The sequence below is a fragment of the Exophiala mesophila genome (assembly GCF_000836275.1).
Source record: "Exophiala mesophila strain CBS 40295 unplaced genomic scaffold supercont1.3, whole genome shotgun sequence".
Lineage (NCBI taxonomy): Eukaryota > Fungi > Ascomycota > Eurotiomycetes > Chaetothyriales > Herpotrichiellaceae > Exophiala > Exophiala mesophila.
The window spans coordinates 1,279,150-1,304,495 of NW_015622506.1; the positions used below are offsets into that span (position 1 = coordinate 1,279,150).

General features: G+C 50.3%; 5 protein-coding genes across 5 annotated transcripts; 4 read left to right on the top strand and 1 right to left on the bottom strand.

Annotated features, from left to right (window-relative positions):
* The first annotated feature begins 1,244 nt into the window (after nucleotides 1–1,244).
* PV10_04098 (uncharacterized protein) lies at nucleotides 1,245–5,303 on the top strand. The gene is made up of 2 exons (XM_016368620.1): nucleotides 1,245–1,419; nucleotides 1,479–5,303. The coding sequence occupies exons 1-2, from the start codon at nucleotides 1,342–1,344 to the stop codon at nucleotides 5,067–5,069; spliced, it is 3,669 nt and encodes a 1,222-aa protein (XP_016224408.1). The 5' UTR covers nucleotides 1,245–1,341; the 3' UTR covers nucleotides 5,070–5,303.
* A 5,659-nt stretch (nucleotides 5,304–10,962) lies between these two features.
* Nucleotides 10,963–15,125, top strand: PV10_04099 (uncharacterized protein). Its single transcript, XM_016368621.1, has one exon. The coding sequence runs from the start codon at nucleotides 11,124–11,126 to the stop codon at nucleotides 14,913–14,915; it is 3,792 nt and encodes a 1,263-aa protein (XP_016224409.1). The 5' UTR covers nucleotides 10,963–11,123; the 3' UTR covers nucleotides 14,916–15,125.
* A 68-nt stretch (nucleotides 15,126–15,193) lies between these two features.
* On the bottom strand, nucleotides 15,194–17,238 carry PV10_04100 (uncharacterized protein; the record flags this gene model as incomplete). The annotated part of the gene is made up of 3 exons (XM_016368622.1): nucleotides 15,194–16,313; nucleotides 16,401–17,149; nucleotides 17,210–17,238. The coding sequence occupies 3 exons, from the start codon at nucleotides 17,236–17,238 to the stop codon at nucleotides 15,313–15,315; spliced, it is 1,779 nt and encodes a 592-aa protein (XP_016224410.1). The 3' UTR covers nucleotides 15,194–15,312.
* A 1,559-nt stretch (nucleotides 17,239–18,797) lies between these two features.
* Nucleotides 18,798–20,912, top strand: PV10_04101 (nicotinate-nucleotide diphosphorylase (carboxylating)). The gene is made up of 2 exons (XM_016368623.1): nucleotides 18,798–19,777; nucleotides 19,837–20,912. Exons 1-2 carry the CDS (start codon nucleotides 18,907–18,909, stop codon nucleotides 19,911–19,913), a joined length of 948 nt encoding a protein of 315 aa, XP_016224411.1. The 5' UTR covers nucleotides 18,798–18,906; the 3' UTR covers nucleotides 19,914–20,912.
* Nucleotides 20,913–21,248: 336 nt separating this feature from the next.
* On the top strand, nucleotides 21,249–24,251 carry PV10_04102 (uncharacterized protein; the record flags this gene model as incomplete). The annotated part of the gene is made up of 1 exon (XM_016368624.1): nucleotides 21,249–24,251. One exon carries the CDS (start codon nucleotides 21,249–21,251, stop codon nucleotides 24,249–24,251), a length of 3,003 nt encoding a protein of 1,000 aa, XP_016224412.1.
* Nucleotides 24,252–25,346: the final 1,095 nt, after the last annotated feature.

The following is a 25,346-nucleotide window of genomic DNA, read 5'->3' on the forward strand; positions in this document are numbered from 1 at the left end:
CTTTCCCTTGCACGCCTCGTCACGAAACGGTGCCCTGGAATCCATGGTCTGGGGGTTGACTTCTCGCTGCAGCATGATGAACCAGACCCTCGTCCCTGTGTCTACGTGTGCCGATTGACTGCAAGCACATGGTCTACCCATCTACCTTGACACGTTAGGTTGAAACAACGCTCCGATGATCAGATCCATAGTCGACTCCGGTGAGCCGAAGAAGTTTCCTTCTACTACTTAGTTCACCACATAGGTGAGGCGACGATCTTACGAGACTATCCCTCACTCTCATAGCAAATTGTCGTCAAGAAGTCATCGCTTTTGTCCCTCTAACCTAGGGATACCGTTGTCAAAGACTTAGAAACCCCGGCACCCCAGTCATGGCACTCGCTCTTTGGCTGTGAGTGTGCTGTCCCTGCATCAAAGGCGTCTCTCGCCAACCACTACCTATTGAAACCGTGCCCCACTACATTGGCTTCGGCTTCCTCTGACCTTGGGCCAAGGCCAGTGACACTGTCGTGACTAGCTACATCCTCGACTCGCCAACGGCTCCGGTTGCAAGCATAATCCTGCCTGGCTCTACCACTCATACAGCATATCTGCTGCATCTTAGCCTTCGACATTGCATTGCTTAATGGCAAGAATGAACTTTGTTTCGGACGTGGCCAGGTCAAAGTGCAAAAGAGTAATATCTGTTAACAACGGCGATCGGCCCATGTACATATGTACACTCACTGGCGGCAATATCTACACATGTATTATATTGGCTGTCGTGTACTTATCATAGCAGCAAAAATTCAGGCGAGTTCTAGCCTCCGTGCCTCACAGTACGTATGTCCTGTAGATGACTCCACTTCACAATGGGTGCAGTTTCCTACCTTGCCAGGCATCACCAGCCACCCAAGGACGAGGACGAGTAATGAATATCAATCTGACCTGTTCACCATACATATACCTTGGTTAGTTAATTATTCCTAATGTAACATCTGTGCCTTTCTTAATTGTAGCAGTGTTCTTTGTCAACGCTTTGGGGTCGTTAATACCAATGAGACTCTGGGATGGTTGATAATAAAATGAGCCGAAAAGCGAGGGATGAAATTCTAGGTCACGTGAAAGTCCAATGCCCCTCTGCTTGTGAGTCATGGTCGCAGCCGCAATCCATTACCCTGAGTCAGGCCTCAAGTGGATCTGCGCCTGACATCCAAATAATTATGTTGCCCACCTTCATCGAATTTTGTTGCACGCGAGATTAAGCCCAACACCACACCACATCAGCAAATATGAAGTGAACGTGCTATAAACTTCCTTGCCGCTTACACTGGCACCTGGCATTCCACTATTCGAATAGTCATGCCCCCTAAACGGAAGGTAGACGGTACAAATGCCGATCAGTCCTCTTCCACATCAGCGGCGAAGTCAACGTCCAAGGTGTGTTCTTTTGCAACCTTTCACGGCCTGAGAGAGTACCTAACAAGAGTGAGAAACAGGTAGCACGTAAGCCCTCTTTTGTGTCCAACCAGTCTTCCCTCAAAGAGACTGCGGCACAGTCATCATCTGAACTTCCAAAGACCGACAAACCCTCCCGAAAACCTCACCATCATACCGATAGCTTTAATGCCGCCCTGGAACCCTTCTACTACGACAAGTCCCTCACTGATCCTATCGACACCGCTCGTGACAAATGGAACCTCCTCCCCGCTTTCCTCAAAGTCAAAGGCCTCGTCAAGCAGCATATCGAATCTTTCAACCATTTTGTAGAGGTCGAGTTGCAAAAGATTATTGACGCCGAGCCCGTCATCACAAGCGAGATCGATCCTGACTTCTACATCAAATACGAAAAAATCTACGTGGGCAAACCGTGCCGGGTCGAAGAACAGCACAACTATGGACTCACAGCCAAGGATGAGTCGACCGTCACCCCAAACGAGTGTCGACTGCGGGACTTGACCTATGCAGCACCAATCCTGGTCGATGTGCGCTACACAAAGTCTAAAATGGCATATCGACGGAAAGGTCTAGTCATTGCGCGCGTACCGATCATGCTTCGAAGTTCAAAATGCTTCTTGGCCAACAAAACAGAGACAGAGATGTGTGCCATGGACGAATGTCCATTAGATCCGGGCGGATATTTCATCGTCAATGGCACTGAAAAAGTCATTCTGGTTCAGGAGCAGTTGAGTAAAAACCGCATTATTGTCGAATCCGATCCCAAGAAAGAGTCCATCGTCGCATCCGTAACAAGTTCCACACATGCTCGCAAATCGAAATCATACATCGCTCTCAAAAAGGATCTTCTGTATATGCGCCACAACATCCTCAACGAGGACGTCCCAATCTGCATCTTGCTGAGAGCCATGGGCGTCACATCGGACATCGACATGATGGCCATTGTCGCTGGTACCGATAGTACTTTGCAGGAGGATTTCGCTATTAATTTCGAGGAGACCATCAAGCACCAGATACACACTCAGCAACAGGCCCTCGACTATCTAGGCCAGCGAATAAAGATCACAAGAAAGCCGACACCATTTGGTCAAGCACGCAGGAACTATGTTCAAGAAGCCATTGAGGCGGTTTGCAACGTCTTTGTCGCTCACGTTCCTATCGAGAATCTCAACTTTCGACCCAAAGCTCTTTATGTTGGCCACATGGCCCGGCGCGTTCTTATGGCGAAGCAAAACCCTGCGTTGGTGGATGATAGGGATTACGTCGGAAACAAGCGCCTTGAACTTGCAGGTCAATTGCTGTCATTGCTGTTCGAAGACCTTTTCAAGAGTTACAATTATGCCGTCAAGCTGGCCATCGATCAAAAGCTCAGGAAACCAGTGAAAACAGGTGTCATTGACCCCTGCGTCGAATTGCAGAGCAAAGGTCCTTACATCACGCAAGGTATGATCCGTGCCATCGCCACGGGGAATTGGAACTTGAAGCGTTTCAGAATGGATCGTGCCGGTGTCACTCATCTACTCAGCCGACTAAGCTTCATCGCTTCGTTAGGAATGATGACCCGGATTTCAAGTCAGTTTGAGAAAACACGCAAGGTCAGTGGACCTCGTGCTCTTCAGCCATCTTCCTTTGGCATGCTTTGTCCGGCCGACACGCCCGAAGGCGAGGCCTGCGGCTTGGTAAAAAACCTTGCCCTCATGACTCATATCACCACCGACGATGACGAGACACCGGTCAAACGCCTGATCTTCATGCTCGGTGCCGAAGACATTGTTTCCGTGGGCGGTTCTGAACTGTATGCCCCCGGCACATATCTTGTACTCCTAAACGGCACACCAATCGCCTGCACTCGCCATCCTTCCCACTTTCTGACCTCGTTTCGACGGCTCCGCAGATCAGGTCGTATCTCAGAGTTCGTATCAATTTTCATCAATCATCATCACGGAACAATACATGTTGCCACTGACGAAGGTCGAATCTGTCGACCACTCATCATTGTGGAAGACAAGAAATCAAAGGTGACAAAAAGATACCTCAAATCCCTTCGACAGGGATCTATGGACTTTGACGACTTCTTAGCCAGAGGCCTAGTGGAATACCTGGATGTGAATGAGGAGAACGACAGTAATATCGCCATGTACGAATCAAACATCAACTCGTCCACCACCCACTTGGAAATCGAGCCCTTCACAATTTTGGGTGCTGTTGCTGGGCTGATACCATATCCACATCATAATCAATCACCACGTAACACATATCAATGCGCCATGGGCAAGCAAGCGATAGGCTTTATTGCCAACAACCAATTTCTGAGAATTGACACTCTGCTATATCTGATGGTCTATCCTCAAAAGCCGCTGGTCAAGACAAGAACGATCGAACTGGTCAATTACGACAAGCTACCAGCAGGACAGAATGCGACGGTTGCTGTCATGTCTTATAGCGGCTACGATATTGAAGATGCTCTGGTGTTGAACAAAGCATCCGTTGATCGAGGCTTTGGTAGATGCCAGGTGTTACGAAAGTACCCCGTGACCCTCAAACTCTATGGCAATGACCTCAAAGACCAACTGTACGGACCGACTCTAGAGGAAAATGGGAAGCCTGCCAAGGGTCAAGCATTGTTGGACGAAGACGGCATTACAGCAGTTGGCGCAAGAATTAGCCAGGGGCAAGTCTACGTCAACAAATTCGTGCCCGAAGCTGCCAATTCTTCGGGGCTTTCTGACAACGGTAAGAAATCCGCCACCATCGCGCAGCCGCAGAAGTACCGTCTTCCAGATCCGAGTTATATCGATAAGGTCATGGTTTCTGAAGTGGAGTCGGGCAATCAATTGATCAAGGTTCAAACCCGGCAGACACGGGTACCAGAGGTCGGTGACAAATTTTCGTCCAGGCACGGCCAGAAAGGTGTTGTTGGAATCATTGCCGAACAGGTGGACATGCCTTTCTCAGACCGAGGGATCACACCTGACATTATCATGAATCCTCATGGTTTCCCTTCTCGGATGACGGTTGGCAAGATGCTAGAACTTGTGTCCGGGAAAGCAGGAATCCTGAAGGGGCAGTTTGAGTATGGAACGGCGTTCGGCGGAAGCAAACTCGAGCACATGTCGCAGGTGTTGATCGAAGCAGGGTACAGTTACGATGGCAAAGACTACCTGACTTCCGGCATTACAGGCGAGCCGCTCCCGGCCTACGTCTTTACTGGTCCCATCTACTACCAGAAACTCAAGCACATGGTTCAAGACAAAATGCATAGCCGATCCCGTGGCCCGAGGGCAATCTTGACTCGACAGCCAACAGAAGGTCGGTCTCGAGATGGTGGCCTTCGTCTGGGAGAGATGGAACGAGATTGCCTCATCGCCTACGGTGCCTCGCAATTACTCCGCGAACGACTCATGCTATCCAGCGACAAACATGAAGTTGATGTGTGCGAGTCTTGTGGCTTTATGGCCTTTGGACGAGTCTGTCAGCGTTGTACCAATGCGGGTGATTTGGAGGCCAACGTTGTTCGAATGACGTTACCATATGCATTCAAACTCCTACTCCACGAGCTAGGAAGTATGAACGTCAATACCCGCCTTATCGTTACGGACGAGTTTCCAGCCGATGGATCAAGGAGGGCGTGACGAAAGATGCGATGACAGCTTTGTTTGACTTTGTCGTAGGACAAGGTCCGCACCTATTTCGAATCACAATATGCGCGCAGCAGCCGCAAGATAGACAACACGAGACGTAAAGAAAGACTTGTAAGCATAGCATAGAGATGTAATGAATTACACGTCGCAACGAATGCGATCAGTGATGATTAGTGAACTAGCAATTTTCAGGGATACTTGAATAAGAAAGAATCAATAGCCCCCTCTTTCTAAACGCCCAAAGAAAAAAAAATGAATTCCACACCAAGTGACGAGCATCTGAGGTCCCGCAGTCTTCAGTCTCGCAGACTAGATATCGTTTTACAAGCAGGCGCGCCAGCTAGCTTTCCTCCCTAGCCAGCAAACAAGATTAAGACTGACACTGAGGGCTTGAAGGTGGAAGTCTCAGGCCATCCTCCCCGATCAGGGTTAAGAGGGTGAATCATCCCTGTTCCAAAAGCCAATTCATGAACCTTTGTCCCACGACAGACAGCTTCAGGTGACAACACAGGAAAGCATCACTTTGGCGGGCTGGGGTCATCAAAGGCCGTCCTTGAACCACTTGTTGTTAGTGACATTACCAGACTCCCACTTCTTCCATAGAGGGCCTTTGCCAGCCAATTCTTTATCGAATTCTGCGGCCGCCTCTGGATTCTCTGGTCTCAGAGGATCGAATTTGCCAGGAGGAATGCGAAGACGGGGAACGTCAGGGTTGAGAAATTCGTCACGGAAAGCTTCACGAACATCGTTCCAACGAAGAGGGAAGTTCGCCTGGCCACGAGGCATGTTGTTGATCTCAACGCCGCGGTAGAAGAGCTTCTGAGACGGACGAGGGGGCTTGGCGTTTGGGTTGTTCTCTTGATCGGACACATCGAGGATGGTCTCGTCGTCCTCTTGCCTGCATTTCTCTACGAACATTTCTAGGCCGCGCCTGGTTCGGTCACGCAACTCGTATTGCGACGGTCGGTTGGCCGGATTCGGATCAATGCATCGCCAGATCAAGTGTCGTAGTCGTGGGCTGTACGTCTTGGGGAGCATTGTCCGCACACGCCGGACCTGGTGGTGGTAGCATGCCTTGTATTGCTGGGGGTTCACCGCCCGTCGCTCGGCGAACCCTCGTTTCGGGTCCCCGTGTAATTCATAGTCGTCTGCGAGCGTCGCCAACGAGTACATGGTACGTCCAATGCCATAGATCTAGATAGAACGGAAGCCTCGTGTCAGTGATCGAATTGCCAACAGCATTGTGAAAGAGCACGAAAAAGACGAAATCAAAGACGAGTTAACAGCACAGCTCAATTTGAGAAACTTACATTCAGTGAGTGATCAAAGACAATCTCGCGCTGGCCATCGTCTCTCTGGAGCTCAAAAGCCTGTGTGTCAGAATTGGGCTCTACTTGACCGTTCTCGCCCCAGCGCATTTCCCGTATCACAGCTCCGGTTGGAGGAGTATTCCAATTGGCACCGTAACCCATTTGTTCCTGTCAGAAACCCCAATATAGTCAGCAAGTCTCTACGTAGACAAAGAAAATGTGTTTGTCAAGTCATCAAGATTGATGGAGAAAATGGTGTCTTACCGGTCCTTTGAAGCTTTCTGTCCCACGTGTCCAGTATAGATCAGGGTTGGCACGGTGAAAGTATGTCGTGTACTCGGCGATACCGAAGTCACTCATTTTGGCCAATGGATAATCGGGGTCGTATAGATCACCACGATCAGGCTCTTCGTTGTCGGCCAGTGTCTTGGAGGTTCGGGGCCTTTTCGTAGCTCGATTCCCAGGCGAGTCTTGATCCTCGCTTTGAGTAGTACCGCCAGATCTCTCGGCGGTCTGTGTTTGCTGCTGTTCATGATGCGAGCGTTTCTTGCCTGGCCAATTGGGGTCTGCAAGCAGGACGTTTTTCGGCTTGATGTCCAAGTGCAGGGTATAGTAGTGCTGAAAGTCAAATTGTTTCGTTTCCGTGTTCGGATCGTAGTGAGGTTTCTCTGTAAGCAGCATAATTCCATAGAGCTTCTCCTCTTCCTTTAAACGAGCAGCGTCTGATAAAGGCTTGTTGAGACGGCGTCTCTCCGCTTGGGCCTTTGCTATTTCGTCGTGTTTAGCCATCGCATCAGCGCGATCCTTCAGTAGATGTTTGAGAACCAGGCTCTTGGGTGGAGGCTGCTCATGCAACGCATCACCTGCCATTGCTAATCGGTGGAAGACTCGCCATATAAAGAGCTCTGGCAGATGTTGGTCCCAGAGGCGATATCTGGAACGCAAACTATCAAGGTCGCCGTGCTCGCAGAACTCTAGGTACATCCGCTGTGTGCGAGGAACTCTGAACCGATACAGCGACGGATTCTGGCCCGGGTGATATTTATATCTGCGCAGCCAGGGGAAGACATCGGCATTTTTGGTGTTGAGGTCGTGGTGGACAACCGCTTCTTTCAGAAGGGGCGGCGAATCACCCAGGTATAGGCCCTTGTTATTGAGGACGTTTGCATGTTTGATTGCGACTCGATCGACTGTCTTATTGTTGATGTCGCGCTTCTCCCAGAGTCCAACAAGGCCATATCCGCCCTGGCCCAATAGTCTGACTGGACCCCATTCTTTGTCTAACTCCTCACTGTCCTCAATCATTGGATATCGTCGTATGAATTCCTGTGGCGTTATACGACGAGGGTTGCCCCAGGCCCCCCGTCGCATCCGCTGCTCGTACCATTCATCATCAAGATCTCCTCCTTCGGACCGTGGCGTTCGAAGCTTATAGTTGTCTGAAGCTTGTCGCAGGGTAAATGCGAAGTTGTCAAAATCGGGTACGTCTTGAGGAGATGCCATTTTCTGGAACTTTTGGCAGTAAGTGTTATTGTCCTACCTGTGTGGCTCAGCGACAATAGGAAGGCCGATTAATGACAGACAAGATACCTTGAGCAAGTGAAATCTCAAGACTGAAATGAAAGAGGAGCGGTAGCCTGCCAGTACTTACCGTGTCCTTATGCGTAAAGCAGATGAAGACGGCATGAGCCACAAAGGAATTGTCTTTGAAACTGAAAACAAATCAGGGACAGCAAGGGCAAACCCTCAACAAAGAGCATCAAGAGGAGATTCATGGTTTAGGAAAGGACGCATGCAGAATATTGGTTGATATGGATATCTTTAAGGGAACATGGCAACAATGCGACAGGCTTGATGAGTTCGCACTGGCCACTGCTCTATCGTGAATGGCGAATGCTTGGTGTGGGGGTAGCTTCACATGCCGTAATTGTATGCAATTATCTTGAGCGGCAATTTGACAGATGGTGTCCAATACTGCCATATTTCGATATGCAATCTGCTTTCATGGCCATGAGAATGAGTTGGCCACCAGCTCCTCGACAAGAAACTTCACTCGGATTAGACTTTGTCAAGAAACAAAGGGATTCGGGTTTGGCCAAGATTCCAAGATTGTCTACTTCGTAGATTGGAATTTGAACAAGGGACGTGAAGATGGACAGGCTCAACCCCAGAAATGAGATTTAGCTCCTGAACTCTAGATAGGCAATCGAGACCTCTTCAGATGGAATATTCAGCGAGCTTCTAACATAAAAGTATGCCTCAACAAATGGGGCTTGACATTATCTCTGCTTCATTGGTAGTCACATCACTCGTTCCATCTGATTGCAGCCCTTTGTTTACTTCTCTCCCACGACAGATCTGGCTACACATTCTTTGTGCTTCATTGGCTCGAGTACCTACTGGACAAAGCCCAGAACAGGCGGGGGTGGAAGCATGATGACTAAGTATTCGTACGCATACACCCGGGGATACCCTCGTGGCAACGTCATAATTGACGGCAATAATAACGGAGTTTAAATAAAACCGTGAGAGGTAAATGTGGTGGGGAGAAATACATTTCGACATCAACGTTCTCGGTGCTACGTTTTATCGTCACAGTAAAGTCAGGTCTAAAGTGCTTCCCTTGCCTACGCCCAAAATACAAGATATCTGCAATGATGATCGAAGGAGTGCCAGAAGAGATGCTTGCAGTGCAGGTAACAGAGGTAGGAGTTGCTCGTTCATTATCTAGATATTTTCTCATACACAATGGCATCTAGTTCAACAAGCCATATCAGATCCATAAGGTAAAAACACCGACAGAGTTGAAAGAATACGAGATCCTTCTCAAGACGGTCGTGGCGTCGCTATGCCACACAGACTCGATGGTGGTTGCTGGGAAGTTTCCCATCAAGTTACCTTGCACTGCTTCCCACGAAGGCACTGGAGTCGTCAAAGCAGTTGGCTCCAAGGTGACCAATTTCAAGGTCGGCGAGCGAGTCATGTCGGGTCTGCCGAAGAATCCTTGCGGGAAATGCTACAACTGCACAGGACCCAACGACTGGCATCAGTACTGTGAACACCTAGAGGGCCACATTGGAGTCATGGTTGATGGGGCCTTTTCAGAGTATCACGTTGCGGACAGTCGCACTTCCTGTCATATCCCCGACAATGTCAGTTTTGCAAGTGCTGCACCACTGGCGTGCGCCGGATGCACCATCTACCGAGCCATTGTTGTAAGCGAGGTCCAGAGGGGTGACTGGCTGGCCATTGTCGGCGCCGGCGGTGGCCTCGGTCACCTCGGCATCCAATTTGGCCTTGCACTGGGGATCAACATCGTGGCAATCGATGCGCGGGACGAAGGGATTGCGTTGTGCAAAAAGGCCGGAGCGAAGCACGTCTTGGACGTAAGAGACGGGACCAACAAAGTTAGCGAACAGGTTCGACAACTAACCGATGGTCTTGGAGTGCATGCTTCAATCAACGTCAGTGAGCATGAGACTTCAGCTGATTTAGCTTGCAATGTCACCAGAATGCATGGAACCATGGTACAGGCCGCGCAGCCGGATCAAGTCAGCGTTGCCTTTCAACAATTGGTATTTCGCGACATCAGGATCAAAGGCACCTTGATCGCTGGGCAGGAATACAGTCAACAAATGCTGAATGATGCTTCCAAGCACAACATTAAAGTGGAAACGAATATGTTTTATGGGCTGGAAGAGGTGCCCAAGATGGTCGAATTGGCCCACTCTGGAAAGATGAGTGGCAAGGCTGTATGTGTGGTTGACCAGGAGGAGTTTGAAAAGGAGAATGCCCGGGGGGTGACAGCCTAATATGTCTTCTATAGTGATGCCGGGCCTAGCGTTCATCGGTGGTTCCATTTATTTATTATGTGATCTTAATGGCATTACTACTAGGTACTTGATGCATTCCTGATTACGATACATGCAGAGGACTTTGTATAAACATCAAGCATGGAATTCCTCTTACCTGATTCGGTCAGCGCGTGCTTTCCTTGTCAGGAGTCGATGTGCAAAGTCGTGCCTTCCCTTCTTTACTTTATAGTCTCTAGCATCGCTCCTGCCGTCTGCACCTCCTTCCTTCCCATACACACAAAAAGAATCTCGCTCAACACAATCAATTTTTTCAACATTTCCAAAACCTCCAGAATCACATAATGACATCTTTTTCTTCTTCTAGTGTGTCGACTTCGCCACCTGAAATATTAGAGCCACACGAGGCGATGCCTACAAAGACAAGTGCCGATCTAGGTGTAAGGTTCGATCTGTCTCCCACTTTCTGCCCATCGAAAACCTTGTGCTGGACTTTAAAAGCTTGAGCAGGCCTGGACTCTGCCCAGGGAGTTCCGGTGCCCCCGGGGCGCCCATATCCGGACAAAGACAGAGACAAGCCGCCATGGCTTCTGTCATGAGCCAAGGAGCCGCCACTCTTTCCGAGGCAATATCCCCCAGGATATTACTTCCGTAAAGGTGCCACAAGTTGGGCTACGCCCTCCACGTGGGACGTGCCCGGATTAGTTCCTCACCAACCTTGGCTTGCGCCGCCGCAATATTGGAATCAGATCCTTTCCGCAACACGTGCCGTACACGACAGACACCCTCATTCTCATACTGCTTTTGCGCGACTGTGAAGACCTGAACTTCAAGTGCTCTTCAACTGAGGCCATGCGCATCGCAAGATCCTGAAGTTTGTCCAATAAGGGCTTCCCTGCCGTTCGTTCCCAGGTATCCCAACAATGCCGCCTCAAACTCCCATCCCCGAGCCTGATATCAGAGCCGAGAAGCCTGCCGATGCGATCAGAAGAGCAAGGGAGTTTTACAGATATCTCGAACCACAAGATGTCGATCAGGTTCAGTCACGATCGGCCAATACCTTCTTCACGGACCAGCAGAAACACCTACCGAAATTGTCCTCATCTCTGACGCCGTACTGCCAACTTGTCGCTCTCCGCTGCAATGTACCCAAGGTCATGCTCAGCTTTATCGACCGTGATACCATGTACATTTTAGCGGAAGCGTGTCAAGAGCCTCATGGAGATCGCACTTTCTCCACTTTCGAGTTTACTGAGGATCCCATCTTGTCTAGCTGTGCATCTATGCCTTCAAAGGACAGAGTCTGTGAAATGACAATCGCTCTCAACCCTCTCGCTCCAGAAGGCCGCTTACCCACCTTCCAAATATCCGACATGCGCGCATCCCGATTTGCCTCAGTTCCCGTCGTCGCAGGGCCGCCCTATTATAGATTCTACGCAGGAACTCCCATTACCACCAGAGACCAAATAAATATCGGAAGCCTGAGCGTTATGGACACCAATGTTCGCGAAAGATTAACGCAGCAAGAGGAAGCTTTTCTCTACACAACGGCCCGTCAGATCATGACCCATTTAGAGACAAACCGAGAAGCCATCGAGGGTAGACGATCACGCCGTATGGCCCATTGCATGAATGCATTCATCGCCGGCAGAAACAGTTTACAAGAACACCGAGAGCAGAATCGAGGATCCCGCTCCAGCCATACTGATCGTCGCCCGTCGCTTGCTCCTGGCGAAGCGGCAAACATTCCAGGCGGCAGACCTTCCGAGTCTGCTTCAGATGAAGGCATTTCTTCAGAAGGTCCCGATAACTCGATCGACCAGCAAGATAAGTTGGACTCACGTTCACATACCAAAACACTTGCCCGTGCTGCCAACATATTAAGAGAAGCCTTCGGAGAGTTTGACCAGGACGCCGCCGTTGTTTTCGTCAACTTGAAGGGTACTGCCGCGCAGCACTCAGCCCATCACAGATCCAAGTCCTTCCAAACAAGTCCCACGGAATTGCAGTCTCCGCGCCAGAACCCGAATAGCCCTTACAACGAGAATTCCGAAAGCATTTCGAGCCCGATCCAGTCTTCGGAAGACTACTCTGTCGCATCCATTTTAGCCTCCTCATCACTGAAACTAGATTCCTCTGAAGCAAAACCAGCGATCCCAAGATGCTCAGTAACTGACCAAACACTTCACAGCTTGGTTAGCCGCTATCCTGGTGGAACTGTCTGGTCCTTTGACGACTACAGAGGCTCCTCTTCCGATGATGATGATCCAACTTTTGCCCCACGACCTATCAAAAAAGTTAGCCCACGACGCAAAATGGAGAAAAAGATACTCCAGTCCGCCTTTCCCGACGCGCGACAGTTACTATTTGCACCAATATGGAGTCCGAGCCTTGGAACTTTTGCCCATGCTGTTTTTGTGACGATAAAACTCGAAGTCCGGAGCCTGAGCACCAGCACCGATCTAAGCTTCATCAATTCCTTCTGCAGCACGCTCATGGCCGAATGCAGTAGAATCGACACAATTTTAGCAGACAAGCAAAAGGACGACTTTGTGGGAACCATATCACATGAAATGCGGTCTCCTCTTCATGGAATACTTGCCAGTACCGAGTTTCTATCTGAAACCGAGCTGGATAGCTTTCAGCAGACTTTAGTCGAAACGGTACGGAGCTGTGGCCAGACATTGTTGGATACCATCAATCACGTCTTGGACTATTCTAAGATCAATACATTTCAAAAGCAATGGCAAAGTTCCCAGAAGAAGCCGCACCACAAGGCTACGCGAAAGTTGCAAACAAACATTGACGGGGCCTCTAAACCCTTCACGTCAGGTGCACCGCCTCTACTGCAGCTCTTGGGAGTCACAAGCATCTCTGTGGTGCTGGAAGAAGTTGTTGATGGCCTAATCCTTGGTCACACATACATATCATCCGGCCTTGACATGACTGATTTATCTCGAACTGCACGAGGTAGGGGACCAGAACGAAAAATGAGCCCGGCGGACGACCAGGACAACGACGTTGATCTCTATATTGATATCCAACACGCGGACTGGACTTTTATGACGCAACCTGGTGCGGTGCGAAGAATCATTCAAAATCTGGTGGGAAACGCCCTGAAATACTGCAAAAGTGGCCATATCATCGTGAAGCTTGAGCTTATCGACAATGCCCCGGAAGAGACTGACCACGAAACTATGCTCCTGACTGTCGAAGATACAGGATGTGGGATTTCCCAAAAGTTCATGTCCTCACGACTATTCCTCCCTTTCGCGCAGGAAAATTCACTTGCGCCCGGTACAGGACTGGGTTTGTCTATTGTTCACAGCATCGTCACCATGCTTGGTGGTACAATCAACGTCAAGAGTGTGGTTGGCCAGGGTACTACTATGCAAGTCTTTCTACCTCTAAAGCGACCTCTTCCGGGACAGGTTTCAACAAACACGGCGCCCAATTCGGGCACCACCAATTCTGGTTCTTCTCTCGGTGATGAGGTCGTCCAGAATTTGCAAAGCATCTCCATCGACACGCCTGTTCTCATATTCCGCCCTCGCCTTTTCTCCAAGCGCGACATGCTTGCTCATGTTCTCTCCAATTACGTAGAGGACTGGTACGGACTTCGGTTGGTAAACCGGGAGCATCTGTATAGCGCCCAGATCATTCTTGTCGAGGAAGATGATCTCGATGAGCTTCTCACGGCGTTTGGTCCCAGCTCGAATGCAACGCGTATTCTGATTGTACTATGTTCTGTGGTTAGCAGGCACAGTACATCCTATGTTTCGAAGCTTCAGCATCGCATCTCTGGACCAGTCGAGTTCGTTTCGAAACCTTGCGGCCCGTACAAATTGGCCAAAGCAGTCCAACTTTCAATGCACAGACTGGCGGGGGTGAGCCAAACTGCACTTGACCACGAGGTAGCAGATGCTCTGGATGAGCAGCAGCAGCAAGCAGAAGCTACGCAAGTTGACAATTCCCGTGACCGCTTGGCTACGGAGGGCGATCTGGATAATCTCAAGGAGATGGATTTGAATAATCCAGGTTTCGACGAAGCGTCGCAGATGGTTCAGGCGACGGAGACATTAGCAGCATCACAGGTGAGTCAACGAGCACAAATGGCGATCAGCGATCCGTCGATCGATCAACCCAAGCAAGATCTCGCAGAGTCCGGAAACGATGAATACCCGTTCCCGGGCCAAAGCGCTTTACAGCCTTCGAGTCTGCCGCATCGACCGGCACCACTTGTTCCAGCCACGCCACCAGAAACACCAGCTACCGAGATTATAGCGAACAAGATTGACGTCAGAACGGACAATCCTCGAATCCTGGTGGTGGATGACAATACTATCAACCTGAAGCTCCTGGAGACATTTCTCCGCAATAAACGGAAGTATACAGATATCGTATGTGTGGATGACGGGCAAAAGGCCGTCGACATGGTTACGTCGACATCTCGGCCATTCCAAATTATCTTTATGGATATATCTATGCCTGTCATGAACGGGTTCGAGGCAACTCGAGCAATCAGAGACGTGGAGGCAACGCGTCCTGGGGTTCCCGGATCGCTTATCATTGCATTGACGGGTCTTGCTAGTGGCAGAGACCAGGCCGAAGGATTCGAATCAGGGTGCGACCTTTACTTGACCAAGCCCGTGAGCTTTAAGGCGGTGGGGAAGCTATTGACGAATTGGGAGATGCATCAACAAATGAAAACATAGCGTTTACTAATTGATCACAAGAGGGATTTGAAATGTCGTTCCCCTGCTGGGACATATTATGGCATTGAAAAATATAGCATGGCGCAGCAAGATCTGATGCCATTATGTGTATGACTTTTGTTGGATATGATTGACGATATAGTATTACGAGGCGGCAAGTAGTATCTTTGTACCATTGTCGATCATGTGCATTCCAAAGCTCGCCCAGATGGAGACATCGTGGGCATCATGATGATATAGGCTTGAAAGCTGGACAATCAAGTACGTATATTTCATGGGTGGAGATTAAATATAGTAATGAAGATCCAGCGTTTTATTCTATAATCTGCTTGAGTTTGAGCAATCACCAGAGTCAGTCAGCAGACTAAAATTGCTTGCTTGTCTGATAGTTGATCCGTTATGCCGTGATGTGGGAATGTCTGCGGTTTGGATCATCCGGCAAGACATCACCTTCGATATAATTCATTTCTTCTTCCTTGTCATTGAGGTTATGGAAGAGAATCCAGATGAGAACACCGACTGCAAAAGTGCCGATGCAAAGACCAACATACATCCACAGAATGGCTGGGTCGTAGGCAGCAGGCACAAAAGCCTCGCCGAGAGCGGAGCCAAACGCGTTGGTGAGCAGGAACAAGGACTGGACAAAGGACTTCATGCGTGGTGGAGCCTTGGTGTAGGCGTACTCGTAGCCTGTCGCCGAGGCAAAGATCTCAGAGATACCGATCAACATGTACGCGGGTGTCTGAACGGCGATATGGATATTGTTGCCCTGTGCGGTGCCGGACGAGTCGATGGATGCGTCGCATAGTGGATGCTCATAGCATGGGCCGGCGCTGTAGATGAGATGCTGCACAATGGCTGCATACATCATGGCCAACGACGCCACAGTGAAACCGACCACGATTCGACTGATGGGCTTGAATGGAATGCGATACTTGCGAAGTAGTGGATAGACCAGCCTGTCGAGAATCGGCACGAAGACGATAATGGCAATAGGGTCAAAGTTCTGCATCAAGTCGTTGGGAATACCATGTCCGCGCATCTGTAGCGCTTGTGTCACAAAATTGTTGGAGAATTGTCCGTACACGACCCAGTAGATCGGGTAGAAGGTGAAGACCTTGCATGCCGTCAGAGCTCGAGTCAGTTCATTGACGAAATGGTCGTCCCATGCCACGGTCTTGGAGATGCCATGTTCGCGCAGCCAGGATGGTTTCGGTGCGTTCATGCTTCGATGGCGGATCATCATGCCAACGGCTTTGAATGAGTCGGTCACAATGCTTCCCTGTGGTGGTCGATCCACATACATCTTCCGTCCTAATACTAGGACGGTGACGCCGACGGCGAACATGCAGATGCAGAGGGTGAAGGCGGACCAGTATCCAATGTCGCGTTCCATGTCTGTGAGGATATTAGTTAGTATAGGGGTTTGATGAGAATTGTAGGATGGTTAGGTTAGAGGAGCGGGAAGGGAAGGGGAATGCTTACATGGCGTTGCGAGCAGAGATAGAGCGCCAATGTTGATGGTCCAGTAGAAAATCATATAGATTCTCTGAATGGTGACGTAGGGGTCAATGACCACTCTTTCACCTTTCTTGGTGATGCTAACTTCCATGGTCCGGCGAGTGTACTGCTCGGCGATCAAAGGAGCGACGTTGGCTTTGATGCCACCAGTGCCCAAGCCGGTGAGTAAGATGGAGGCGATGAAACCTCCGAGACCAGCGCCATTGGCAAGCGAGCTGGGGATCGAGGTACACACCAAGATCAGCAGACCGACCATGTAGACGCCGGCAAAGGTCAAGATGGTTTTGTACTTTCCGAGATATTGATCGGCGATGATACCACCGAGGAGAGGAGTGGTGTAGCACCAGAAGGTGTAGAATGTGCTGAGGCCGGTGGCGCCCTGATGGCCCAGACCCAGACCACCGCGGCCGAGACTGCCGTCAAGGGGCTTCTGGATGTAGTTTTGGAAAATGCCCTGGCATCCATAATAGGTGAAACGTTCGCATAGTTCGATGATGGCCACCAGGAAGACTGAGTAAGGGAGACTTTCACCAACGTGTCTCAGGGTCGATTTCTCGTATGCTGTGGGGATCCCACCGATGGGAGTCTCTTTGAGTTCCGCCTCATAGTCGTTGACAGAGTCATGATCTTGATTGGCTTCAATCACATCTTTTTCTGAGTATTTCTGGTCGATTCCAGATGCTCGCCGCTCCTGCTCAACCTCCGCGTGGAGACTACAAGATAACATAGGTTAGTGGAAAGGTTTTGACACCGTATCTGGTGGATCAACGTACCGAGATGCGTCTGATTCGTGTTCGGCCATTTTAAACAGCGTTGGAAGGGTATAAAACAAGAAGGACAAGACGTGGGCAAAGAGAAGCTGGTAGAAGATGTTAATGATGCCATGGTGATCAGAGTGAAGTATTTAATCTGGTTGATGCTGGAATGTCGGTATGCTGGTCAAGGGGGGGTATTGACGCGATCACCTAATGATTGTAACATGAGGTCAACGCCCCCCAAACTAAGATATGGGCGTTACATTGTCGTGGAGAACCAAAGATCCCTGACGGTGATATGGTTTGTGAAAAAACAATGGAGATGATATCAGTGGCTCCACGATTGTCGGATAACCAAGCTACGCCGAGCAAGTGCTTGGTAGATCATCAAAAGCTTAATTCAAGTCGTTTGAATTGCTTAGCATTTTGACCCAATTGCATTCATGCCCACGTTGAATGGGGGACCAGGTTGTGGTTTGATAAGCGGGAGGGAATGCTACCGTCTGGAAAACCGGCATTTCGTGACCCACCTGAGTGACCTTGCCACCAATGTCGATGGTAGAAGATCCTTCCGCCTCACCCGGCCAGTCCGTCGCGGGAAGGCCGTGTGTGAGGTCTAGATAGCCTTGCTTCTTGACGGATACATCCTGGGCAAAAGGACAGCCAGTCAGACCTGCAGGGTTGCTTCTTGTCAATTGGAGAAACCCCTCTCTTGATTGGATTGGACTTGGTCTTGAATGCAACGCTGGGAGTTTTGATAAGTATTTCGACAGGGTGTATGAATCTATCCGTGCATAGGAGTTAGGTGGTAGCCGAGGACTTACGGATGTCTGGATACTCGCGGTTATCTTGAAAGATGCACGAATTCTATTACTTTCACACTTGTTGGCCAACTCCGTCTTGTCATGAGCATGTCCTTCTCGTCGTGAATGGACTGCCCTGAGGTTGATGAATCTGAGAAATTTTTTCTTACCGCGATGGAAGTCCTTGTATGGACGGTGAAAGGAGGTTCTGAATAAGGATGCATTGAGGAAAATCAACTTGGAACCTATATTCTAGGTCGTATAGACTTTGAACAAGGAATGGACTGTCATATCTGATGGTTTGTGAATCCCTTAGCATTGCCATCAGAGGCTTTCGAGCATGGTCAGCAGGGGCAGTCAAACGCACACAATTGACCAGGTTGACGATTATAATGCTCTGTCAAAGCAGGTTCATGATATCTAGCGAGACCTGAGATATCCAGCATCGACACTACAGGTAGAAAAAGTCCTTCTGTTTTAGATATGGCAAGAGGCGGTTAGAAATGGCTTGATCTTGCCGCACCCCCAGACTCGAAAATGAACAATTACCTAAGGTACAATTCAGACTGACTATTGTGGAGACTATTTCAACTTCAACCTCGGTTGCCCGCGTTCAAAAGATTGAAGGCCTTATGGGAGAATAGCAAAGAATGAGAGTTTCTCTGAGGGTACACGATGATCCCGGGGTTCTCGGCGAAGTTACTGTTTCGGGTTAGCGTTGAGACCTGAACTTGGAAGGTGAGCCGCGACCCCTCCATCTTATGGTGGGAAGGTGCGAACAGTCAGATGCCCGGCTGCGGTGCCTGCGTTTGCCTGCGTTTGCCTGCGTTTTTCCTGACCGCAGGCTGTACTACTGTGCATCCCACCAGTACCAAGCAACGAGCCTCATCTTGGTCAGCCTGTCTATTTGCGATGGCAGGATCAAAGGGGACACCTCCCACGGCGGTCGACCTTCCTCTCCCGACCTCTGCCAGCCACTCGCACGGGACCCTAGCAGACTTGCTCCCTTCCCACTTCACCACTGACATCACCAGCTGGTTGGCCGAAGACACGCCATCGTTTGACTATGGAGGCTTTGTGGTAGGGTCCTCACCAAGGACAGCCCAGCTCCTGTGTAAATCTGCCGGAGTGCTCGCTGGGGTTCCCTTCTTTGACGAAGTGTTCCGACAGCTTGACTGTACCGTGACCTGGCATTACAATGAGGGATCCTACCTGGACCCCGACAACTTTGGGGGTAAAATCAAGGTCGCCACGGTGACAGGTCCCACGCGGAAGCTGTTGCTGGGCGAGCGGGTAGCTCTGAACACACTGGCTCGATGCAGTGGGGTGGCGACCAAGAGCCGAAAAATGCTCAATCTGGTGCGAGATGCAGGCTATACTGGGGTGTTGGCCGGGACGAGAAAGACCACCCCCGGGTTCCGATTAGTGGAGAAGTATGGTATGTTGGTGGGTGGCATCGACGGACATCGCCATGACTTGAGCAGCATGATCATGCTCAAAGACAATCACATCTGGGCCAAGGGCAGCATCACCAATGCGGTCAAGGCGGCGAGGGCAGTCGGTGGGTTCGCGCTAAAAATCGAGGTCGAGGTACAGACTGAGGAGGAAGCGGACGAAGCGATCGAAGCCGGAGCGGATGTGGTGATGCTGGACAATTTCGACGGGCCCGGGCTCAAGGTGGCGGCGAGAAGTTTGAAGGAGCGCTGGAGAGGTCAGAGGAATGTTTTGTTGGAAAGCAGTGGCGGTCTGACAGAAGCGAACGTAGGGGCATACATCAACAATGGTGAGTGTGGTGAAGCATTGACGTGCAGCGCAGTTGGACGAGTGGCTAACATAAGCAAGACATTGACATTATCTCGACAAGTGCTGTCCATCAGGGTGTGTCTCATGTCGACTTTTCCTTGAAAATCGACCATTGATCGTCGATCGACTCGGAGAGATTGGAGTGCTCCATACTGTATCTCTCCAGCCTCATGCAAGGCAACCGACCCCTCTATCATAGGGGCAATACGACTCCCATTGACTTGGTAACGGGCGGGATGCCTTACCCGAATTTCCGGGCATGTAAGCGAGAGTCCTCGAGCTATACCCCTGTTCTCCGTACTCCAAGCATGGTGTGTTGGCAAGTTGTCACAGCCTGCTCTTGTCAACGTCGAGCATGCTCTTTGAGGTTGTTTACATATGCACGGTATGATCATGAGGCTACGTCCACATGTGTATGTACTCCGTACGCATGCATCCGAGTCTGCGTGTATTGACCCTTGGAATCTCCCCTGCTTGCACAGTGCCCACACAGTTCTCCTCCAGTGGGGCTTACAAGGAACATGTACGAGTTCTCGTAAGTTGGGTCCAACGCAATGCATGGCTTTTTCCCCTTTTGAACTTTTTAACGGGGTCGGATGACCAGGCATGTGGCAGGCACGACTGGCAGGTATATGTGCGCGGGCACCTGCCCATTTGAATGCGTGCTGACCGCATTTTCTCCGAGGCCCTTCGGGCCCCACCTCCTCCCAAACTCGTGCATAATTCGCCAGTTAATTCGCGCCCCCCGCAGCCCCCAAACGGGAGCAGCCGTGGACCCGCGAGACCTTCCCAGGCGCTAGTTACAGCCACGACAGAAGCGAGGAGAGATGGCCAGTAACATTCCTGGCACCTCCTGGTCACAGTTGTGATAGACAGCAGTCTCTTGTCTGAGGTTGCCGCTCTCTCAATCCTGCTTTCCCTTCCAAGGATCACAATGTTGTTTCTTCCCGTCGCTAGCCAGGTTGGTAAGAGGTACCTAGTACCTAGTATTTCATGCACAACATTCTCGTATATCTTTGTCGGCAAGTTGGTCCAGGTTTTGGAGCCTTGCCAGATGAGTCTCTATCCCAGGACCAAAGTATCGCCAAACCTCTGGAAACCTTTGGAAATCACCGTCTTGTCCTTTTTTGTTTTGGATCTGATCATTTCTGATCATTCTCATAAAGTCTCTCCTCCTCTGCTCTTTCCATCTTACCTTCCCCCTGAACTGTCTACACTCGCAGCTTCCTGTTTTGCATTCCCTCTAACCTCAGACTACGTTCTTGCCATCTTCTGCCCATCTTCTACATCATCTGGCAACCACATACACGAGCAGGGGCGACCCGTTACGCCTTTTCATTTTATCTGCTTTTCTTTTTCCCCTCCTTTCACACATTCCTTATTAGTCGCCTTTCGATCCATTCTCTGATCTCAGCCTAAGCAACGACCACATGAACCTACCTCCTTCCATCATGTCATCACAGTCCAAGATCAACCGTCGCAAAGAATCTCTCAATTTTCTCGACAGCCTTGCCGATCAAATGAATCAAGACATCGAGTACAATGAGGATGTGGCCACAAAGCTCCATCAGTTCAGCCAAAAATTGGATAATATCTCTCGCCGCCTTATTGATGCAAATACCGATTCGCAAGCAGAGTTGGACAAGATCTCTCGCCGGCTTGCTGATGCAAAATCCAATTCGCAAGCAAATTTACACAAGATCTCACGTCGTGTCATCGACACACAAGCAGAGTTGCAAAATCTCACCAACTCGATCAATCGCCGCAATAGGGCCGAGTTCAATTATCGTAATGATGCGAGATCCCATATCACAAGTGTGATTTTTAATGATCTATGTCTAGACGATAGCCAGTCCAACGACTCTACAGAGGCCCCCTCTACACACTCCTCTCACCCAGCCGATTCCACTCATCTTCCTACCCAGCTTATCCTCAGCCCTATCTCCATTCACTCTACCATTCAAGGTGTCGAGCAGCAAGCCCAAAGCCACCACGAAATCCATGGCGCTGACAGATCGCCTCCCACTCCACCTCCAAGACCTCGTGCGGTACCAACCCTCCTTACCTACTCAGACATCACCGTCGTAGCATCGATCAACTCTACTGTGGAAGTCGTTCGAGATCAGACTATTGAAGTTAACCCCTCGACACTGGAAATCCCGCAGAAAGATGCTTCAACACCTCATATCCTACAGAACGACAACTCGACACTGGAAACCCCTCAGAGAGATGCCTCGACACCTCACATCCTGCAGGAAGATGCCTCGACACTGGAAATTCCCCAGCGACATGCCTCGACACCCCATATCCTACAAAACGACGCATCAACACCTCTCATCCCGCAATCAAATACTGTGGTCGAGGGTGATCTGATGCCACAAGCACCGCCTCTCGAGGAGCTCGCTTCAGAAGCTCTGACATCACTGGGTCATGCTACAGAGAACTCGCCGATCCTTCATTCTTCCCCCAATGATCAAATCAACAGCTGGACTTCAGTCCCGAGTCATGGTCACGGAAAAAAAAGAGCGGCTGACACACGTCCCTCGCTTAGCATGACTCCGTATGACAACCTAGACCCAAGTCCGCAGACACCTTCTTCCCTACCTCAGTCCCTTCCGTCGATTCCTGCAACTCGGCTAGACGATGAACCCCCACTGGTAAACGCACAAACAATGCCGTTGTCGCCCATAGACGAAGCAGAGATCAGCTTGGTCCATGACATCTTCAGTGAACTCGGACCTGGGGCGTCGAGAACAATCCTCTGGCAGCGAGTCTCGGACGGCTTAGCACTTTTGGGCTTCTCACGCATACCGGGCTCATGTGGTAACGCATGGTCGAGCTCACTCCGAGATGTATGCGAAGCAAGAGGCTATATGTGGGCAAGGGAAGTCATGCAAAAATACGCTTACAAGCCTCGAAAGAAGCGGAAGCGAGACCTGAGTATCATGTCTCTTTCATCGAGCCCAGAGCCCTTCGTCGCTCGATCCCTCCACAAACGACCAAAACAAAAGCGTAGAGGCCAGGATACAGCCGCCAACTCAGTGGCAGCCCAGGATTTTGACTTTGACCCACTGATCTTTCAAAAAGCCCTTTCGTGGAAAGGTGCATCCTGGGACGTCAACGCCCTTGCGTGGTCATCTAGCGGCACCCATTTCATCGCCGGTGCCTGCGTCAATGGCACGTCCCATAGTTCCCACAATCTCGTCTTTGGTTCTGCTCTTGATGGTGTCCTGACTCAACTCCCCGGTCACCAACTACCTTTGGAAGGATGGTCGGTCACGGGCCCGAAATACTATTCTGTGACTGCTGTACGCTTTTCTAGCAATGGGACACACGCATATACTGCCGGATATGACAAAACTGTTCGTGTCTGGGACACTCGGCCTCCCGTTCCCCGCTGCGAGGGTGTGATCGAGCACACGGGCAAAGTCGAGGTCATGGACGTTTCGACTACTCATCGTCTTCTTGCCACAGGGGCCACCGATGGACCAAAATCTATCCTAATCCACAACATAGGAAGGAATGGCCTCCCTGTAAACGACGCCATGTATCCTCTGAGAAAGCGCACCCATTTTGCCTACAGTCCAACATGCCTTCAATTTGGCAGATCCGAACCGAATAAGAACTTCCTTGTTGCGGGATTTAGTGCGGCCAGCACGGCCTTTGAGTCGCTCTCCGATGACGGTCATTTAGCATTGTTCCAAATCTCAGAATCCCGCCTATCACCCATCAAAATAGAGTCTGACAACACCCAAGTCTTCTCCGTCGCATCGTTTTCTAACCGTTCTGGCTTCGTCTGTGGGACCATGTCCGCCCCCGAGTTGACACGTCAGCAAAAGCACAAGACGCAGCTGAATGTCTACGATCTCAAATGGAACCGTCCTGTTGCACGCCTTTATTGCAAGGCCGCAGATATCAACGACGTCACCATTTGTGAAACAGATGAAAATCTAATATCTGCCTCCTACACGGACGGATCAATTCGGATTTGGGACTTGCGCCAACCCTCAACCATTCTTCTTTCACTTTCACACGGCTTGCCTTTCACCTATTATCGGAATAGTCAAGACAGAGAGCTTCATGATGTCGGAGTCAGGATGACTGACTGGGGTGATGGTGCCGGTAGACTCTTCACAGGCAGCAGTGATGGCGTGATACGATGTTGGAATCCCAAGCTTTCCCGCCAGGACGCTGAAGCACCAACCGTGTTCAAAGGCAACAGTGAAATCATGGCTGGCGTCTTCTCGCCCGACCGCAGATCGCTGCTTATCGGTGACGGCGACAGAGGCCTGTACTTACTCGCCAAGACTTTGGAAGATGTTTCTCCCAGCGAGGCTTATGGAAGTTTCGTCTATCGCGAATTCAAGCCAACGACCGTTAATCCTATTGGTCGGCGGGAGTCGGGGGGTTCAACTGTACATTACATGGCTGAAAGACTTGGGCGGCGAAGCTGAATTTCTGTCAAGTTGGAGCTGAGAACCAAGGTTCGAGATTTATTGAGAAGAATAAGGAGTGGCCGACCATTTGACCTCTTCGTTTCATTTTAGGCATCGCGACACTAGAGCGTGAAGGGGACGCGGCAAAGGATATCAGAGAACCTCATGCGCACACACCAAGCCCCGTAAGATCCAGCTTTGAGAACGCCTATACGTGGGAGCATATTGCTGGAAATATTTGCACAAAAAGCCCAAACTTCATGTATAGCTGTCAGTTTATGGGGGGTTGGAGTGCATTTACTGGTCATGGGTACTAGACTTGGGTCCTGTTATGCCCGTAGAAACGTAATCTCAACAAATTCGTGCGCCCCTATGTCATCAAGTCCAGTACATTTACATTTTGACAAGATAAAAGACGTGTTTACGGGGAGCGAAAACTCCCATTTCTTCACAAACTCTGCGTAAATAAGCCACTGTGAAGTATCCCAAGGTTGAGCCGCCCCCTGACGAAGAGTAAAAGAAGTACCCATGTTGAACAAGTCGGCCATCGATCGATCCAGCTGCAATCGGGAACAATCAATTCAAGGGCGTGGGTGTAAAACCTCTGGGATGGCAACGCTGGGCAGTGTCTATCTTCACTTCTCATGCACATAAGGCTTATTGGGCGAGGGAAAGCTGATATGGGCCGCCATAGCCAACATACTAGTTGACTGACCTGTCCACTTGGGATCTGCACCGGTGAAATTGCCGGGGAAGCCAATGTCAAACTCGGTTTGGCTTTCGAGGAACTTGATCTGCTCGTCACTCAACCTTAAACTCAACGCCTGGATGTTATCCCTGAGATGCTCGACTTTCCGTCCGCCAACGATAGGGACCACATTCGTAGTTTTCTGTATAACGTACGCGAGTGCCACGGCCGTGAGCGATTCAATCCCATGTTCGCCTGCGACCTTCTCAAGCGCGGCCGACACTTTCTCCTGCTGGGGCGATTGGGCATCGCCCATGAAGCTCCGTAGTCCCTCGCCTGTCTTCTTACGCTCCTCGATCTGCTTCTTAGACTGGAACTTACCGCCGCCGAGGACGTCCCAGGGCGCCAGAGCCATACCAAAGTGT

Coding starts and splice junctions, on each gene's coding strand:
- PV10_04101 (XM_016368623.1), top strand. CDS start 18,907: ATGGCAGGATCAAAGGGGACACCTCCCACGGCGGTCGACCTTCCTCTC. Junction 19,778..19,836: donor AGGGGCATACATCAACAATG/GTGAGTGTGGTG, acceptor AACATAAGCAAG/ACATTGACATTATCTCGACA.
- PV10_04099 (XM_016368621.1), top strand. CDS start 11,124: ATGCCGCCTCAAACTCCCATCCCCGAGCCTGATATCAGAGCCGAGAAG.
- PV10_04098 (XM_016368620.1), top strand. CDS start 1,342: ATGCCCCCTAAACGGAAGGTAGACGGTACAAATGCCGATCAGTCCTCT. Junction 1,420..1,478: donor CGGCGAAGTCAACGTCCAAG/GTGTGTTCTTTT, acceptor AGTGAGAAACAG/GTAGCACGTAAGCCCTCTTT.